Source organism: Lasioglossum baleicum, chromosome 1 (assembly GCF_051020765.1).
Source record: "Lasioglossum baleicum chromosome 1, iyLasBale1, whole genome shotgun sequence".
NCBI classification, from domain to species: domain Eukaryota; kingdom Metazoa; phylum Arthropoda; class Insecta; order Hymenoptera; family Halictidae; genus Lasioglossum; species Lasioglossum baleicum.
The window spans coordinates 15,197,364-15,218,642 of NC_134929.1; the positions used below are offsets into that span (position 1 = coordinate 15,197,364).

The 21,279-nt window shown below is 37.1% G+C and overlaps 1 protein-coding gene across 11 annotated transcripts in view; it reads right to left on the minus strand.

Moving 5' to 3' along the window:
* Sick (sickie) overlaps window positions 1–21,279 on the minus strand; it is a 375,431-nt gene that overhangs the window by 116,160 nt on the left and 237,992 nt on the right. For all 11 annotated transcript variants that reach the window (XM_076447138.1, XM_076447119.1, XM_076447108.1 and 8 more), the window contains 3 exons: window positions 20,798–20,948; window positions 17,904–19,464; window positions 15,752–16,119 (listed from right to left, as the gene is read on the minus strand). In XM_076447138.1, the coding sequence (XP_076303253.1) occupies window positions 15,752–16,119; window positions 17,904–19,464; window positions 20,798–20,948 (2,080 nt within the window). The remainder of the gene's footprint in view (window positions 1–15,751; window positions 16,120–17,903; window positions 19,465–20,797; window positions 20,949–21,279) is intronic.

Consider the following 21,279-nt stretch of genomic DNA (forward strand, 5'->3'; position numbering starts at 1 on the left):
AAAACATTTAGAATAAAAAGGAATTACTTCAAATAAAACATTTGACGCGGTGTTGACATAATAATGTCATTTAAAGTAGAGTTCATAACGACATTTCAATTTTATTCACAAATAATCTATTCACAATACGACAACATGATTAAAGATAGATTGTTGTAGATGAAAATTTCTTGGAACGGTTATTTGAACTATTAATTATTAACAATTAATTCTGTTTAGAACATTCTTCAACTTGTTCGTTTATCGATGTTTGATATGTGTTTTCAGAAATGTTTAGCGATAATAAAAATGTGCATACTTCAAAAAAGTGCATCAAGACTTTAAAGAAACTATCGCGTTCTCCGAAATTTTTCAGACGATTTTTGTGAAACGCTAAAATAAGCAACCACCTCAAAATGTTGTCTTTCTATCTTTATTTTATCATCACTTATTTTGATAACTATTTATAGCTATGATATATGATAGTTATATATAGCACAAAACCAATGACGACGGTACTTGTATTTTTAACCTCGCAAGCTGCAGATTTTTTTCGCGAGCACAAAAGTTCGCAAAGTTGGAACTGATAGTTTCGGAAAGATGAGTTCAACGGTTTAGTATAGTATGACCTTGACATGGCCTTAATAGTGGGGTCTTAACAGTAAGTACAGGCTAGAGTTGTTGATATTGGTTAAAATAATAAACGATTTCGGGTTCGGTAAACAGATTATAAGATACTTTTCCACTTTGAGATGTACCAGTCAAAATGACTGGTACATATTGGTATAAGTAGCTATGACGCAAAATTATTTTGATTCTGAATAAATTAAACAAAAATCAAATTCATTATACAGGATGTCTCAGCTGAAGGAGGCCACCTAAATATCTCCTTTATTTTTAATGGCACAAAAAAGATATTTATGGCATAATTTAAATGGTATCGAAGGAGGAATATCATAAAAGAACAATTTCTTTTGTCCGGTTATTTTTTCATAGTTTTTTCAAGTTCATCGTTATTTTTTTATCGGGAAAACTTATTATTTTTTATTCCATCTTATAGCGGCTGAAAAAATACATTTGAATATGCTTAAGTCATTAACAAGATGGAATAAAAAATAATGAGTTTTCCCGATAAAAAAATTACGAGAAAAGGCAGGATCGATAGACGAAGTTTCGCATTTTTCATTGATGTACCAAACGAATGCAATGAGTAGACTGCGGATCTTTATGCATTTATTGGAAAATTGAGTAGCTTAAACTCAAAATTGTTGGACAATTTAAAAAATTGAACATGTCAATATATGATTTCTCCTGTATTAAAATCGTTAAGGGAAGAAATAACATTCTATTTCTTGCAACCGACGCAAACAATTTTTATTTTGCATGAAGATCCGCAGTCTAGTAATGAGCTAAATATTCAGACAAATCGCTGACGTTTAAACTGATTAAAACCGCCATTATTTTTACACGAACCTGGTAACTCGAAAGTATGCTGTAGAAGTCCGAATTTGAACGGGCAATCGCGAAAGGTTCGTTTTCCATTTAGACACGTCGCCGGTAACAAATTCGCTGACGCAAATCCTAGGAAGTCTCGTGGACTCGCGCGATTAATAATTCAGGAATCACGCGCACGGGATTAGGATTACTACGCTTACGTGAGCGCATCGCCCGGACTGCAAGACTTTACTCGCTAATGCGATTAACGCACTACGCTTTCCACAATGCTTTCCCGACATTTTCTCGCGAGCACCCCAATCACGGTTCTTTTTCCGTCGCTGGCAGACTTATCCTGTGTTAAACAATGTTTCACCCGATCTCATTGTGACTTTTAATCGCTCCCGACAGCTTTACGTTCCCGTTGATCATTGAATTTTACCGTGAAAACACTTGTAATCTCGAATTCACTTTTTCAGTGAATTTCAATGCATTAGAAATCGATTCGAATACATTTACGCAGCTTTCAGCTGTTTAATGCAACAATGGTGCGAGTCAACATTATTGGACAATGGAGAATTAGATAATTCCCAAAAATGTTGGGGAATTTTTCCCAAAAATGTCTCAAAAATGTTGCATTTCCTTGAGAAGGGTTCCTAAGGTGATTTGAAACAACCTTTTCCTTTACGAAAATGTTCTCCACGGTTTTGCTAAGGAGTTATCAACGAAAAACATGGACCAATCAGAGCGTGGCTACACCAGTGTGTCGGTCTGCAGTAGCCGCTCTCTGATTGGTCCGTATTTTTCGTTAATAACTCCTTAACAAAACCGCGGAGAACATTTTGTAAAGAAAAAAGTTACTTCGAATGACCTCAGGAATCGCCCCTTTCAAGTATAACATTTTTGGGACACCCTGTAGAGCACAATAATAGTAAAGGATGTTACGTTTGTCTTGAGCAAGCCATCGCTAAGATTATGTTATAATGTATTTAATAAAGACTCACACCACTTTCACATTAATTCTGCATTACACCAGTTTTTAATATTTGATTAATTGTCATCATAAGAACAGTTAATGTGTTAGTGTGTTTATATTATTATTATATAACTTCTTTGCTGTTCATAATTAGATAGAGGATCTTTATGCAAAATAAAATGTTTATGCAACAATGTATTTCTTATAATTTTAATTCTTCAAAAATAATGTTTCACTCATTTTTATCATAGATGCATAAAATCCGCTGCCTATTTATAATCTATTAGAAGAAGGAGACAATTGATGTTTATTGCATGTGAATATATTCTCTAATGGCTACATAAATATATGGACAACAACGAAATAGAATTTTATTTCCGTCTAGTGGAAATTGCTTAACGGTTCTAATATGTTTAATTTGCGATTATTGACATTGTAAAAACGCGTCCGCGATGAACTATCTAAGAGATTTCTTGCTGCGGGTATAAATTATTTAAAAAATGGCTATCTTGTTATTTTTATACAGTAAACTGTTCGAAAGCTCCATCACGACTCTAACTCGACACAACAAAGCAACGGGTTAATAGTGAAGCCAAAAAATGATTTTTAGGAAATACGAGACATTTCGTATATTTCGCAGAGATGCATCAAAAGTAAGAACACGAGCCTGCACTTCGCATGCAGCAAGAAGAAAGTGAAGTTAGGAAAGAAGTGGAGAAAGTAGCAGCTGTATACATCTGCGTGTACCTTTTTATTCAGCGAGGAAACTAATGTCCTCTGTCTTATTTTCTTAGTTTTTCGATATTTTTCATCCGAAACAGCCGGGAAACAGTTGATGCTCTTTACTTCGTGCGACACCGGTTTGTTTTCATGGGTCTAAATGACAGAGGACTCGCACGAGGAGATGCAATTGTCGCCGGAAGAGCAACAGCAAGAAATTGTCGAGAGCGATGACACTCGAAGCAACTGAACGATAAGTCACAAGACGATATGTACCCACTTATGTACGTCTACAAAGCGCAAAGAATCGGTCTCTACATAGAGGCTAGTAGGTCCCGCTAGCATTCGTGCCTGTTACTCTATAAGAGCACGTCAGCTGCCAAGCAACCCACGTACAAAATCTCCAAACATTTTCTGCTATTCAAAATCTATTCATTGACATGTCCAAGGACCTATTCACCGGAATACTGCCCTCCAGCTACTTCCCACGCCATTGTTTTCTCAATTTCAAAGTTTCCACGAGAGTCTACGGTATCACTTCACGGAGGCTGAACGGTGCTTGTTCCTCATCGTGGCTGGAGGACCGGGGCTATCAACGGAACTTGTCGGCGGGGTTAGGCAAAACTGATCATCCCGAAAAACCTGTTAACCTTGACATGTCCGGTACCGATGCAGTCGGTCTACCGGAAGAAGGAAGCCGCGAGGTTGACAGGGGTGCAGGGATGTAATGAAATGAAGCGAATGATTACCGTGAACGTGCGTTCGCCCTTGTAGCTCCCTTGGTCCTCGGGGCAGTCACTCGTCGATGTTCCTAACGCGTACACACCTCACGCGGCCGGGGTTCTCGCGAAGCATCACAATGCCAGTAGTCGTCGGAACGCACTAAAAACTAAACTCGAGCCGAGACTGAACGACACAGAACTAGCTGGGAGAGTAAGAGAGAGAGAGCGAGAGAGAAAGAGATCGAGCCCGGGGTAGCCGAAGAGAGAGCAGCTGGTTCCTCTGTCCCCGGAGAACTATCGCGAACCCACGACTTCTCCGGCGGTTCGTGTGCGAACGTACGTTCCGTTCGTTCTCGACGATGGTTCCCCACCCTCGGCACTACGCGGCACGGCACGGACGGACGGGTATCCCGTCAAACCGACCCCCGAGAACAACCCTCCGCGCCCTCCGTCCACCTTTCGCGCAAGATCCTCCCTTGGTGGCGCCTTAAGCCGCCCTGGCAGGTTGCGTGACGTCGCCGGCAGATTGCACCAGGGAAACCGCTGCCGACGGATCGATCGATGTGACGTCACCGCGACCACGCAAGCGTCGTGCCAATCTACCTCCGTATCGTCCCGCGACTAACAATAAGTCGCGCGCCGTCTTCATCTAGACACCGGCGCGCGAACCACCTTCTTCTTCATCTTCTCCTTCTTCGTATTCTTCCTCTTCTTCTTCTTTTTCTTCTCTAGCGGCCGCCTTCACCGATCGAGAAGGAACCGCGGAACGCGCACAACATAACCAACACTCCGCGAATCGAGCGCTGAGCCAGAGTTGGGCATTATTCGAATAAAAGTTTAGCTGCTTATATTGTTAACCCTTTGCACTCGGAGCTATTTTAACTCGAAAATTAAACGGCCTAGAATAATTCGATTCTATAGGATGTCTCAAAATTCCTTCAACATCCAGAAATGAGAGGTTCATAGGATCATTTGAAGCAACATTTTCCTTTGCGAAAATGGCGTCCGCGGCTTTGTTAAGGAGTTATTAACGAAAAACGCGAACCAATCAGAGCGCGACCTAGACGCGTGTTGGCACAGTCGACCAGTTGACAGTTGGCGCGCCGGGCATACTGTGCGAACACGCGTCTAGGTCGCGCTCTGATTGGTCCGTGGTTTTTCATTAATAAGTCCTTAACTAAGCCACTGACGCCATTTTTGCAAACGAGAACGTTGCTTCAAATGACCTCAGGAACCTCCCATTTCCGGATGATGGGAATTTTTAGACACCCTGTATATGATTTTTTTCATTTTAATGGATATGTGAAATTGATGTAACACCTCATACAATACTTAAACGTGTAGTGATCGATTAGATACCAACATATTTAACCCTTGCACTCCTTTGTCGAGTGTGACTCAACATCAGAGAAAGAAAAATGTAAATCAAGCGGGTTTTTTTATACATATGTATTTGGTTCTCCCTTTACTTATTTAATTGTCTTATTTTTTAGTTAAGGGGCTATGCCACCCTGAGACGGCCGAAATGACATCAAAGTTTACGAATTTTCTTCTCCAAAAGTATGAATGTGACAATTTTTTTATTATGATATACGGTTAGGGCATACATTGAAGGTTATTCTGTAAAAACTGCACAAAAAAATATTAAAAAATGGCCGAGTTATCCGTTTTCTTGCATAGCTCCTCCGTCAAAACACGTGTAGACGTTGTCACGGATTGTGATGTCTAGGGTTATCTGAAATTAAAAAACTCATGATTTTCTTGTTCCTAGATAAATTATCTATCGTGTAGCATAGGATTTTTTTGATACGATATCCCAATTGTTTATAACAGTCGTTTAAATATTGATTTGTTGGGTAAAAATTGAATTTTCATTTTCATTTTCCTCGCATTTGTACAAACATAGTTTCTTCTTAAAATCCCTATGTTACACGATAGATAATTTATCTAGGAACAAGAAAATCATGAGTTTTTTAAATTCAGATAACCCTAGGCATTACAATCCGTGACACCGTCTACACGTGTTTTGACGGAGGAGCTATGTATGCAAAAAAACGAATAACTCGGCCATTTTTTAATATTTTTTTGTGAAATTTTTACAGAATAACCTTCAATGTATGCCCTAACCATGTATCATAATAAAAAAATTGTCACATTCCTACTTTTGGAGAAAAAAATTCGTAAACATTGATGTCATTTCGGCCGCCTTACGGTGGCGTAACCCTTTAAAAACAAGTCTTACAAGTATAAATTACAACAAAGTTTGGGAGCTGTATTTCATATAATTAGTGAAGAAAATTGTTTAAAACAAGTAGTAGTCAAGGAACTGTTCTTCGAAGTAAATTTCAAATAAAACACTTAAAATAGTAGGGAGTTGTTGGCAACAAAATTGATAAATAATTCGGAGTGCAAAGGGTTATGTCCCTACTCTAGCTTCCCCTTCTACAACGCTATTCCTCCATGCTTCCGCCAGGCCCGGTCACGTGACGCGTTCCGTCTTTCGTGCATATACCACAATGTCACGTGACTGGTACAGGTACTGGCAGAGAGTGGGTAATTTTTTCCCATCAATTTGTGCCTCTCCCTTCTCTCACCTGGTGACTCTGGATATGCTTCTATTTAATGTAATGTAAGAGTTTCTAGCATTTTGGCTGACTTCATCACCTTCCTAAACTAATTAAAACTTATTTTGCTCTCTAGAACTCTTGTCAGGTCTCGTGGAAACCCTTGGATTCACAAAGTTTTATGTTAAACTAGTTTAATTTATATTCATTTGGATATGTTCATATGTGCATACAGAGTTGGGAAAAATTTTTATTTGAATAACATTTTTTCCCAACGTGTGTATACATATACTGTGCACAGTGTACACAGTATTTTGATTACTTTGCTAAATCTTTTAAATTCTAGGTGAAGCATATTTTCATTTATACGTTTTGCATAACTAGTACGCTGCGGATCTTTTCTGCAAAATACAAACTTTCTACTTCAATTCCAGCAAACTGGAGTTTAATAAAATTCTCTTTTTAGTATTGTAGTTTTAATAGGTTGAAACATGCTGATTTTACTATCCGCTATGCAACGGTAGATGAAATATTTAAAAGTGATGAAAAATTATTAAAATTAACTACTAATTGGTTGTACAAACTGGCAGAACAGAAGGTCATAACAGAGTACTATGCACATCGAAGCGATGAACATTTATTTAAGTAATTTTATGCATACGATTGAATGATAACATCGACGAAGCTGATTCCGTATGCATCACTGCTCATTTGGTACACGTACAAAATCAAATTATCAATTTCTATTAAACATAGTATTAAATTAATTATTACCATTAAATCGAAATTCACAATACACACCAACGTGTCTCTGTAAATAACATTTGTGAAAGAAATTCCGCGATGTTCACAGGTTTAATTAATTCTTTTGGATATTCCCTGATATAATTTGCTAGCAGGGTGTTCAGAATTGAATTATTCATGAATGTATTGTATAAACCGAGGCATTCAAATTAACTGTAAATTTTGTATGGAGCTCTCCGCTTTCCATAATTAACCTGTTGGAATTTTTGACTTCTCGGAAAAATCGACAATATTATTATTGAACATTATAAGGAAATGTAATTTAACCGAATCAATTAATGGGTTGGTTTGTATTTACATATATGTGTATACCTGTAGGTTTAAGAAACTTGTTGGCATTTAATTAATAGACTGGGGATCTTTATGCAAAATAAAAATTGATTACATATATTGCAAGACACGGGAGCCAAACAGAAACTTCTTACTGCTTTTAATTATCTTTACTAAGCTGGAACTTATGACACTGATGTCCTTAAATCTTTTGAATACATGTGTCCAAAATCCATGGTCTATTAATTAAGAATGACCGTGTTGGTCAGTCTTTATTAAAATTTCATTATTGTTTTTATTTTTGCAAAGTGAATTGCCATTCGTTATCCTTTAGACACATGAATAACATGCAGGCGTGCTTTGCGTGACTAGCAGTATCGCAACGCCTAATTCGTTTGCTTTTCTTATGCACATTCACGTATAGCCATAGTAATTTCAGAGTATCAAACATATAGATGCATGCAATGATAAATAATATTTGGAGAGTTGTTGTGCTGTGCAAATAGTTCTAATCTAAAATTGTTACGTTGAAGAAACTAACCCCCACCCTTACAACTCCCCACCCTTAGTCTTAAAAATAAAATTCATACTTAACGTGTATAATAAATTTTTCGTTTGATAACAAAAACGTATTAGCTAAGTAGAGGATCGTTCTATAAAATAAAATCTGTGATGTTGCAATTACTAAATATCATTTACAGTATACATGGTGTTCACCAGCGTTTCTCTTGCGAATAGTAAACATCAGACAAAATAAAAGAGGAAAAAGTTATACTGTTTTTAACAAGCAATACATACAATGGTGGCTGTAATGTCTTTTATCTGCATTATTCTTTTAGACATGAAGGTGACCTTCAGTTTACTAAATGTGCTGCTATACATTTTTTTCTATCATATGAAAGCGTGTGCCAAAACGAATTCATTCGTATACGACATAATGTCCTTCAAGTCACGCAAGGTCGGAAATGGTAGAAATATTTTGCATAGTATAGTCGACTGGTTTCCAACAGCTTTCAAAACTGGAAGCAGAGTTGAGCAAAAATTTTATTCAAATAAAAATTTTTGCCCAACTCTGACTGGAAGTATAAGAATAATTGTACTCCCTCTTTTTCTGGTAAACAATAGTAAACAAATAGTTCTTTATTATTTCCTTGTATGACTGATCGAGTGATAGGACTCGACGACGAAACACGTAAGAATGTTATTCAATTTAAGGACCGCCGTAACAGAATGGCAATGGTAATCTTAAGCCATCAATGTGCCGTGTACTTACCGTGCAACGTAGCTTTTTCTAGATCATTAATCATTCCTTCTGTGACGCCTCGACATTACCTCGCGGGCAAGAAAAAATGGAGCAACCGCGCAACAAGAGAGAGAGAGCACCAGATGGATTAAAGGAGCGAGACGAAGGAGCCGAAAAAGGGATAAGGTTTTTGGGCGTTGCTGAAGGATTCGTAATCGTTTGAATATGCTCTTATGGCTCGCCTTCTTTGTTGGGCCCTCGCCTCGATTTATGGGGTTCTGAACGGAGGAGCAGAAGGACAAGGAGGGTTGGCCTGAGAGACGGGGGCGAGTATATTGAATTTCCGAAAAGCGCGTCGGGTTTCAAGCGGATGATACGCGGTTTGCTTATGCCAAAAGAGTTATCGGCCTTGGAGAGGGGCCAGAGTATGCCTCCGGGCATTTCGCGTGTTACGAAAACACCACCTCTCCCGGGGGTCTAAGGTCGATCCATTGATTATAATCCAACTACTTAGAACAACATTCGTTACAAAAGAATTTCCGTGTCCCTCCAGTCATTGCTGCAAGCGATCTTTTTAAGGGAGTCTACTCGTCTAGCACCTTGAAAAGTGTCTTTGAAAATATGTCTGTAAAAAGATTTCTTTCAACTCGTAGGAATAACAAAGTTACGGAAACATGCAAAATTAATTAATCAGAACTAAAAACGACCACTCGTGTGCAAACCTGTGGTTGCTAATGACCTTTGTGAGGTGGATGCATTTAAAAAATAAAAAAAACAGCTACAGATGTTTGAACCACGCAGCTCACGCTATATGTAAATAACTGATATGTAGTTAGACTGCGAATCTTTATGCAAAATAAAAATTTCCTACCTAAATTGCAACGAACTGGAATGAAATAGAGATTTACTTTCTTTCTGAATAAATATAATTGACAGAAAATAATATTATACAAAAGTATTTTCAAATTCTTCGAATGTTTTTACTGTCTTAAGTTACAGCTACTCATTTTTGTCATAAATGCATAAAATCCGCAGTCCAGTTATATCTAGCCTGTAGTTGTTTGTACGAATTAAACATTTTCTAGCTGAATTGCAGCAAACTGGAGCGAAATTTCTCCACTTATCTTCTTCCTTAAAATAATACAACAGTATTTGTAAATTCTTCTATTGATTTTACTGTTTTAAATAACAGCTACCCATTTTTATCGTAAATGCATAAAATCTGCTGTCCAGTTATAAACGATAGACGCTTGATTTGTTTGATCAAACACATTTTTCCAGCAATAGTAATTGTACCGGCCCATCTAGTAGATGCGGTAATCAACGCGATACGCGGACGTGCGAGTGTATTTCATTTGAATCTTACCCAAGATTTACTGTCGATGCGGAACCTGCTCGAGAATATAAGAGATTAAAAGCTTGGTGGAAGTAAAGGAGGATCTCGAGCTAGGGGAAGGAAACGTAAGTGGGTCAGTGGTGATCATCTCGATTAGATTCACCGCATTGAATTTGGATTCGTCTCGGTCGAACAGAATCCTGCTGAAGCGTAGGTCGTCCAATCCAGTTCGTTTAACTATTCAATCTCATTTGATTTCCTTCAAACGTGTCGCGCATGTAAAAGTACAGTGAACGGACGACAATAATTTCTCGCAAATGACCTATATCGCAAAAGCCACCCCCCGTTGACCAGCAAGTGTACCACCATTTTCTCGGGAACCTCTACAGGGTGTCTCACTGAACCCTTAGCACTGGAGTGGTGACTCAAAGCAGAGTTGGGAAAAAATTTAATCCACGATTGAAATTTCTACTTTAAGTACTACTTTAGTCGTTAATTGCGGTTCACGGTTATATTCTTTTCAATTGTAATCGTCAATCGGATGCTTGATTAATGATTAACTGCTGAAACTTCGAAATGAAATACGGAATCAAAACTGTATGCTTTCAACCATTATTATACCGGAAGGTCTAAGCTTAAGCCATGGTTTAAACGCGAACGTCTCTCACGAGAACTTATTGTAACTATTAATCGGTGCAGAGCCGATCATTATAGTCTTAATGCGTCTCTATTTCGTGTAGGAATTATTAGTGACCCGAAATGCGACTGCGGACACAGTAGTCAGGATATCAATCATATTGTTTGGCAATGTAGCCTCTTCGATTTACAGCGAACTAAGCTAATTCATCAACTCCGTAAAATTAAACTTCAATTACCCTTTAGTTTAGAAATATTAGTTGCCCCACCTGATATTAAAGCTTGTTTTCTCATTTTTAATTTCATAAAAAACTGTAAACTACGAATTTAATTTGATTTAATGTAAACTATGTGTGTATGAATATGCATATATTGTAATACATATACTTCAGTGCAGCAGAAATAAATCTCAGTTGAGATCTGAAATGCTTAAAATAAAAAAAAAACTGTATACATACTGGAAAAAATGTAAACTGAGTTTTTGTTAAGATATATTTCTGTTAATTCTCCCTCTCCGCTCTGTCTCTCTCACTCTCCTGATTACAATTTATGGATAGACCGTGTGGCGATTAACTTCAACAATTGATTAAATCAGTCTCCGATTTTACGATGATTTTTCGTTCTTTAATCAACGATTGACGATTAACTTCATCAATCGATTGAATACCTTATCTTTTTAATCGTACACATTAATCAATCAATCTTGGTTAAAATTGTAATTGATTAATGCCCAACACTCTGACTCAGAGTCACCACTAAAAATTGCTGTTTTTATATGTTTCGATTACACAATCCACGGGAAGAAGACTTCCTTGAATAGAAGACGCGGGAAGTGAGATATAGGAGTTAATTAGGTGGCATCTCAGCAGGCTTGGTTAATTTAATCGAAGTTACTGACGTAACCGGTAATAGCCGCGCGGAACGAAGCTAGTAAGTAATTGGAGGCGCGTACGAAATTAGGCCTACGAAATTCGTGTAATTAAAGGCCGTTGGTTCTTGGTGACGCGACTTCTCTTCGCTGCATATCGCATCAGGTCTAATTCAGACATCAGCCATCGTGACTTCACGAAGTGATTCACGCTGGAGCAATTTAATATCAACCACGGCCGTAGAAAATGCAATTATAAATGGAAGCAAATTAATCACTTTGATGGTCCGTTGCTTTTCTATGAATAATGCATGGAAAGTTAAAAGTGAATTAAGATTTAAATAGAATAGGCTAGCTCGTTCTATTCGTACACTGTCCGCAGGGTATCCAAAATATGTTTTCTATCTCGTTGAAAAACGGATGATTCCTCAGATCATTTGAAATTACTTCTAACTAAGTGAATTGTATAAACTAACGAATTTAATATGGCCCCATACGTCTTGACACATCGCTTATACAGAGTGCCCCAAAAATTGTGTATTTTCTCGAAGGAAGTAATTCCTGAGGCAATTTGAAATTACTTCTTCTTCGCGATAATGTTCTCCGCGATTTTGTTCTGGAGTTATTAACGAAAAACACGGGCCAATCAGAGCGCGGTTGCAGCGGACAGATGAGTCATTAAATTTTATGGTCATTAAATGTTATCGTTACGACGATTTGTAAAAATATAAACTAAGTGAATTGTATAAACTAACGAATTTAATATGGCCCCATACTTCCTTGACACATCGCTTATACAGAGTGCCCCAAAAATTGTGTATTTTCTCGAAGGAAGTAATTCCTGAGGCAATTTGAAATTACTTCTTCTTCGCGAAAATGTTCTCCGCGATTTTGTTCTGGAGTTATTAACGAAAAACACGGGCCAATCAGAACGCGGTTACAGCGGATGGATTCTGACCTGGCGACAAGCCACACAGGATGCTTTACTACAAGTTAATTTTATTTTATTTCTACGTTAGACTAAATGAAATCCACAGTGCAATGTTAAATTAACGAATGAAATGCAATTTTTAATAATAAAGTTTCAATTGATGTAAAATTATCAGCAGAAATATAAGCAACGTGTAATCTCGTATAATAATTCATTTAAACGTTACTGACAATTTATGTTTTGCTACGTATTTCAATAATTGTTCACATGATATTTTACTTTTACAAAAGCATGAATTTTTATGGATTACGAGGCTGTAAAAGGGGTCGTACATTGGTTTATAGTTTATTCATACGACCTTTCGCCAATGTAAGGATCGCAAATCTACGTATAGTGAAGCACTTTGTAGGGTATTAATTTTGCAGTAAAGAAAAGTGCAACATCCGGTACTGGAAATGTTCACGTAACACAATGCACTTTGCTGTGTTCCTCTACAAGTAGCAAGAAACTGAAATTTACAACGATATGCAGTGGGTGTAAAAAGTATTCGTACGTCCTTTAAAACAGAATAACTTTTTATAATTGTACCAAACGACGACGATTTTGTAGATTTTAAGCAGAAACTGATCAAAAGTCGTGTAAAACTACGATTTTCACCATTTTTAACAGCTTGTAGCTCGTGTGTATGTTAATCGATTTCAATGAAATTTTCAGCATGCGTATAACTAACATAGATCTACAAAACATATATTTTAAATTTTCATTAAGTACCCAAATAAAAATGTTTTAATAAATGCTTTTCTTATTTTTGCATGTATCCTTGTTAAATTATAATTTTTGGAAAATCTTTTTTGCATATCATTTCGCAAACCAATGCTTCTAATTACTTATAAAAGATCAGATCGTTTGATACAATTATAAAAAAGTTATCAGTTATTAAAAGGTGTACGAATACTATGTACACCCACGGTAGAAATTTTACCTTGCGATATTTTAACAACTTGCATAATTATGCAATGCATAAGACTAAAGATTAATAATTGTAGTTAAACTTTAATGTTTATAATAATATATAACAAATAAAATCTGATTTTCAGTGGTAGTAGCTTTTGTAGATTTGAAATAAACGAAAATCGTACTAAATTCTATCGTATTTTATGTCCTAGCATTTTTTGAAAATGTTCAAAAATCCATATTAATACCTTTAACATATCGTGTTCTTCCAATTTTAATTACCACTCTACGTAGTATATAATATCTTTCAAATATTTGTAACATGCTTAACACAATGTTCATACAATTCTTTGTGAAGAAATGTTTGAACTAAAATTAACAACGTTTAATTTTGAAACGGAACAACCGACTGAGAATCTCAACGTCAACGTGCGCTTGCAAATCCGACCATTTGTATTTCGTGCTCACGTGGACATTCTGACTCATTCGCCTTGCCAGCGAAGCACGTGCAGTAACGAATAAGAAAACATACTTGAAAAAATAAACGAAAGAAAACGCGCATATTGAGCACGCTTCGACGAAAATACTCGCTACTTCATAAACTTTTCAGGCTATGTAGTTCTGATTTTAGTTATTATTTGCGTGATTTCTCAAATTTCAACTATTAACACAATAATAATGCCCAACAAAATTTTTATATAAGCCTAATAACAAAACAATCTTTAAATAGATTCATGTTTTTTAAGTATACATATAGGAACAATAAAAATTGCATTTATATTGTTAAAATTTGTTTACATCATTTCCCTGCATGTTATTTTCATAACATTTTCTTTCCTCTTTTTAGTTAATAAGTTTTACGTATACACACATGTTCTCATGTTTTTAACCTGAAGATAGCTAGAACACATTGTCTAAATGTTTATGTTTAAAAATATCGTTCAGATCGTATAGTTGATGCGACATAAAACTGTAAATAAAAAAAATGCTGTTGTACTACCGATTCCAGTTAAAGAGGTGTAAATGAATATGTAGCTCGGAAAACAAATAAGAGGAACGAAGTATTGATCAGCGGGACTTGTGCTTAAAGTTCATAAGCTCTTTAACGGGGACACACAGGTGTTAGCAAAATTCATTTAGGCTATTGCGTACTATTTTTCCATTTTTACATAACACAAGTATTCTGGAAAACGTTATTACAACGGTGCATTACTTGTAACAAAATCTAATGTAAACATAGCATATTGCAATATCAATATTGCAATACATATAAATATACAAATTATATGTATATCTAAATGTTTACGAGATAATATACTTGTAAATCTCGCTTTTATATTGCTATCCACCGTTTTTAATTATCTAGTGACGTCAGTCGTGAGCACCAGTTACTCCGCTATCTTGGAATACTGCGTCCTATGCATATCCTATACGTATGACGGGTCTACATATACATCTACATATGTATACATATAAGTATAATGGTCTACATATAGTAAATACCGTCCGCTCCAACAATTTTTACTAATGTATACAGTTACTCGAATTAATATTCTGACGTTCTAAAAGAGGCGATAACTTTTTTAATATTGTACTATACGATTTGAACTTTTTTGGGAAGCTAGAGCAATTAGTTTACTACAGGATGTAAACAAATTTTTTGGGAAAATAGTAATTGATCGGAATTTTAGACAAAATACTAAAAGTTGCATTTCTCAACTTTTTTATGTGGGTCTATATTGAAAATTTAAAAAATGCAGAAACGACAGGCATTGAAAGATGTAAGAATTCTTAGATGTAGGCCGAGAATCGTGAAAATCTGCAATTTTTACCATCTTTAAACGTTTGTAGCTCATTGCAACGTCCACCGATTTGCACGAAAGTTTCAGTTGTAAAATTTTTTGAAAATTTTTTGAAAAAATTTCTTTTCACATCCTGTAGTAAACTAATTGCTGTAGCTTCCCAAAAAAGTTCAAACATTATAGTACAATATAAAAGATGTTATCGTCTTTTTTAGAGCGTCCGAATATTAATTCAAGTCACTGTACACTGTCTTGTACTTTAGAAATTTTCATATGCTATAAAAGCATGAAGATCTACAATCTACAGTTTAGAACTGATCAATGTTCAAGTATTGACAATTTCTCAAATACTTGAAAATACTTTTTGGACACACTGTAAATGGAGTTCCACCGTGCGTTAGTTTTGGTCCGTCATTTACCGTGGACCAAAGTTCTCGTGCTCTTCTAGAGGATAAGAAAACTCGCCGAGTAACTTTTCCAGCCCCGAAAAATGAATATGTCTTCGAACTTACCTTTCGTGATCGTGACCGTAAGATGGATTGATTCTCCGCGCGTACAAGGAAGCACCGCCCTCGGACATATAGCCGTCGCATAAGTCAGACAGAGTTCTGCTGCCGACGCTCATACCGCCACGAAGAACCTCCCCGTCGCTGAGATAACCAGAGGCGACGTCGATGTCCGCGTAATCGTGACCGACATGATGATGAGAGGAAGAATGAAGAATTGTATACTGTCTCGCGGTTGTTCTGCTTGGCAGAGTCTGAAGAGCCCTAGCACCGGGTGTGTAGCCGCGCAGCAGAGGTTGCATAGGCTTCACAGTCATTTCGGCTTCGTCGTCCGCCATCGAACCTCCAGCGCAAGAAGAACTTTCAGACAAGACCTGGAAAATACCACAGACTCTGTATATTGGCTGAACATGTGATGCAGGATTCTACCTAACCAAAATTCATTTAAAATCACGAAGTTCGATGTTGTGGTCCTAACAGCTTTTTAACAGATATCTTAAAAACCAAAACTGACCGGTGGTAACGTGTGTAGAGAAAAGTTTTTCACAATCATGCTAACATATTTCAAGACTATTAACACATTTCGATTGAATCCTTTAGGAACGACGATAGGTTGTCGGTTTCTGACTGTACCATCTATGTTGCACAATGCTACATGATTTAGATTTGTTTATATGCTTATAGTTATATTCAAATTCTATAGTCTAATCCCTTGTAATTAATTTTGAAATATTCGTCAGAGACAGTACACAGACATCGACCCTAAGGGGTTGAAGAAACTACAGTCATTTATTTACCGCAAGACTAGTATGACTGATATTAATCATTTGGTCGATGGCGATTGGCGGTGAAGCGATTAATTTTAGTTTCACCAGGTCGTATATGCGTTAAGGTAACTTGGAAAAAGACGCCTAAGGGTTCTCATTAAATTTATAAAACATTTAATACATGCATTTTCATCAATTTAACATAGTTCGACATTAATTTTAACATGTGACATCTGGCGTCTTTCTCCACTGCATTGAGGGAAGATCCTCAGATATTTACAATATGTATATGTTAAATTTATGCCAATTATATTCGCACAAGTCTGTTTTTCAGCTAGTAACTCGTCGCAAATAATAGCGCTTTCTTTCTTTTTCTTACAATATAAAATTGCAAACAAGTAACTTTTAACATTGAGTTGGAACAAAAGTTCGTAGTGTTTGTAAATTAAAATTCGAAGATACAGCTAAAATATTTATTCATAGATTTATTCAATAATTCTCCATTCTGTTCTATTACTTTCTGCCATTTTTCAGGTAACCTATCATGTTATGGAGTAAACCTATCAATAAATATCTTAATTTTATTTTTGATTTCCAATTTAAAGACACTACGAACGTTCGTTTCAACCCAATATTGTATCATAATATATTACAGCAAGTATTAAGCTATTCCTGTTGTCATAACAATAGATTTTGTACTTTGCTATTATTGTATATGTTGCAATCTAACTTAGAATTCGACGCTTTTTAAATAATTTATTACGATTCTACCATGTTTATTCGCACCTGTTATTTGTTCTTAAATATTTTCGAAACTACAAAATTCGCTATGAAACATTAATGTAGACACTACTAATGAATTTTACTAATATTCATGCTATTCTGACATTCTTGAATATCATAAATAGTGTAACTTGAGTAACATAAATACAAATGCCCCATATTATTGATAACGTAAACAGTTCTTCACATTTTACAATGGTTGCGAATGTAAATATGTATCTCAATTTTCAGTTTCGAGACTTTGTTTTTCCTAAATTATATGCAACAAATGAAATAATTGCAAGCTACTCATAAGATGAATTTGCAAAACAAAATGTCACAAACTTTTTCGAACAATATACAGAGGGAAGAGTAGACATATTGTTTTTGAATGAACATTAGAGAATAATCCCTGATTAAGCGCTATTATATTGCAGTCTAATAACTAGCCATATAAACTAGGTTTTTCTTCAACGGTTTCAAGTCATTTAAGTAATTGCAAATCGACGGTGTAAAATGTTTAGATAAATATTCTTCAATGTGTTGACGACTCGTGCGATGCTGTAATTAACCGGCATGCTCTCCGAGGAAAGGTCGCGCATCATGACAATACTGACGAAGGTACTAACCTTCTCCATTTGTTCGAAGGTCGTGTCAATCTTTCTATTGGGTATCGTTTTGATCTCACTTCCACTTTCACTGCTCGGCCTATAAATAACGCTGCTGTCGCTGGAATTACTCTGGCCGGTGCTATTTGAATTGCTATGCGAGCTCTCGGACATCAGATCCGAAATACTTGGCATCGGTGACACCATTGCAACCGTGCTCGGATCCAGCTTGCGATGCAAAACGTCTGCCTTCAATTTGGTGGGCGTCGGTACGCCTGGCATGTTGTTTTCCTTTGGTGGTTTCGAGGTGCCTTTCACCAAGGCCGTGGGCTTTGGAATGCTGGAGCCTGGACTGATTCCGGAAGTGTTCAAAGTAGTGCTTTGCAGCGGAACGTTGGCTCCTGAATGCTGCTTACTCGGTCCAAACGTCAATCCGTTGGAAATTTGATTTTGTGACGACACGTTACTCCCAATATTACCCGGCGTCGTCGAGCCTTCCTGTATGCTAGTTATTTTGCCATCCGGCGTCGCTTCTGGACTATTGCGAGGGGTGGCTGGTACTGTCCTCTTATCGTGTATACTCTCCATTTCTTGCATATCATTTGTAACCTTAGTCTTCGAAGATATGTTCGAAGGATGCTGCTTGGTTGGTGTACCGACAGTCTCCAGTACTCCAGATTGTTTATTCGTTTGCGTGTTGTCAACGATGGTTTTCAGTTTGTCCATAGACGACTTCTCTTCGGCTAAGTTAGCCTGATTCATCGACAAAGTGTGATCCATTCCAGGGCCCATGTCGTGAGCGATGTCCTCGTGATCAGCGTGCCTAATCATGCCGTTCGTGTTCATCAACCCCTTCTGCGCCAGAAGCTCTTTGTTCAATCCATTCGGGGGAACCTTCACGTTTTGCAAGTGGATCTTCATGTCAGGTATTTTCCCTGGCAGCTCCATCTTCGGCCTAGACTGTTGCATCGACTCGTTCTTCAGATTGCCGATGTTCTTTGCGTCCTGGGAGCTGATCTGCTTGGAAGACGCCAGCACCGACTGGTTCGGCTTGTGCAACTGGTTGGTCGGTTGCTTCAACAAGTCTTGCAGGTTCGAGGACTTTTTGTCCGCAGCCAGCTTCGTACCCACGCCGCCGATTTTGCTGGTTGGCTTAACATCTTCCAGCGGCTGGTTGTAGCAGACCAACTTATCCGGCCCGCCTTTCGTCCGCGCTATTTTGCTCTGCTCTTTCCTCACAGTCTTCGGGCTTGCCTGTTTCGCCGCTTTGGTCGACTGCAATTTCGACTTCAAAGCCCGGCTCTTCGGCGATTCCACTTGGACTTTACTCTGATCGCACAACGACGTCGAACTGTCAGAGTGCTCCGATCTCGCGGACGAGAAGCCCGACGAGCTCGAGGTGCGCTTCGATACCCCAGACGAAGCTTTGCCGCGGTCTTGGTTCTTGTCTTTGTTATTGAAGAGCTTGAACTTATCCAGAACAGAGTTCTTGTTTTGCTGAGTCGAGCCTCCTGTGGTGGCGTACGGAGACGGCTGCGTGGACCTCGTGCCGCTCGATTTCCCTACCGTTGATGATCGGGGACTGAAATGTTCGGAACACATCGATTACTATATTTATTATTACACTTATTTGTATTTTATGTACAGTAGAACCTCGATCGGCGCGCGCACGAAACGGGGCCAATAATGCGCGCAAAACTCGGGGTTATGTAACCAGAATTGGGCAAAAATTTTGATGTAAATAAAATTTTTGCCCAACTCTGTGCGCAACACGAGAAACAACCAAAGTTCCTCGGGATATTATGTAGCCACCACAACCCCCACCAGTTGTTATAGGTTCTGGAACTCGTGGTGGGGGTAGCTACTATGCAACGAACGACGATCCCGCGCAATAAACGAGGTGCAACAATCGATGTTCAACTGTACTAACATAAGTAGAATATGTATACAGGGTGTCCTATTTGAAGCAAATCATTCGAATATCTCTGAAGTTATGAATGATATTGAAACATTTTTTAGACAAAAGTTACATAGTTTTGGGGGGGTGTATGAAGATAATTAAAAATTTTTTAAACTTCTCCCTTTGTGTACTATTTTAATATTAACCTTGTATTTTTCAAGCAAAATGCAAAGAAAAATTTGTCCGCGTAAATATTTGTGAAGTTTTATTGATTTTTAACCCTTAGCACTCGAATGGTGACTCTGAGAGGCGCCACTAAAAATTGCTCTACCATTACTCAAAATATTGTTTAGATTATTAAGTATATCAGTGTCTAATAGATTACTGAACATTTAGGAATTGTACGAGGTATTATACCAATTTCATATCCATAAAATTTCGGAAATCATAGGGAATGGAAATATTCTAGATCAGTTGAAATGTTTAATTTTCCGAAAACAGAAGCTTCAAGCTTTAGAGTGAGACTAATTTATTTCTATACTACTGTTTATTACGGCTTGTTATAGGTAATAGTATGTAATATAATATAATGTATTAAATTATACAATATAACAGTAGTAGGTAATAGCTTGTATAAGTTGGTATTTAATCAATTACTAAACATTTAGGTGTTGTACGAGGTATTATACCATAATCCATAAAATTTCGAAAATCATAGGGTATGGAAATATTCTAGATCAGTAGAAACGTTTAATTTTCCAGTTGAAATAGCCCCGAGTGCAAAGGGTTAATTGAAAAAATAAAGAAATGAAATTTCTTATTGATGAATGCGTTCGAACATTAAACTAATTAATGTTGTGCTATTATGACTAAGCAGACTACACGCAATATCTCATATTACAGTAAGGTAATACGAATGTAGTGCAAGGAGCCTGGTATACGCTATACCGAATGAACTTCACCACGGAGCTAAACGTGCTAGATTAATATTGTGTTTCAAAGGAAAATGGTTTACCTAGGGGTAGTGGTTGCTGTTTGTCTGTTTGTTGGATTCTGACTTCTGGGTTGAGGAATAAAGGACAGACCACCTTGCGGTGGCTGTTGGCTCGGGCTTGTGCTTCTGGAACTACTCGCACTTCCGATGCCACCGTTTCCGTGTTTCAAACCTGGAATCAAAGAATTTATATTTCAGTGTGTCATCGCTAAATGAGTATTACAGAAGATTGCCCATCGAGTTTAATAAATAGATTGCGGATCTTTATGCAAAATAGAAAATATCAGCGATTATTGCAAGACACAGAAGCTGAATAAAATTTTTTTTCAAACTACATAGTACACTCATGTCCTAAAATCTTTTTAATATATTCCCTGCTTTAAATTGTGCGTACCGATTTTTATTATAAATGCATAAAATCCGCAGTCTATTAATAAATATACCAATGGAAATAGAAAAGATAGATATACCAATAGAAATAAATAATCCAATGAAAGAGCATA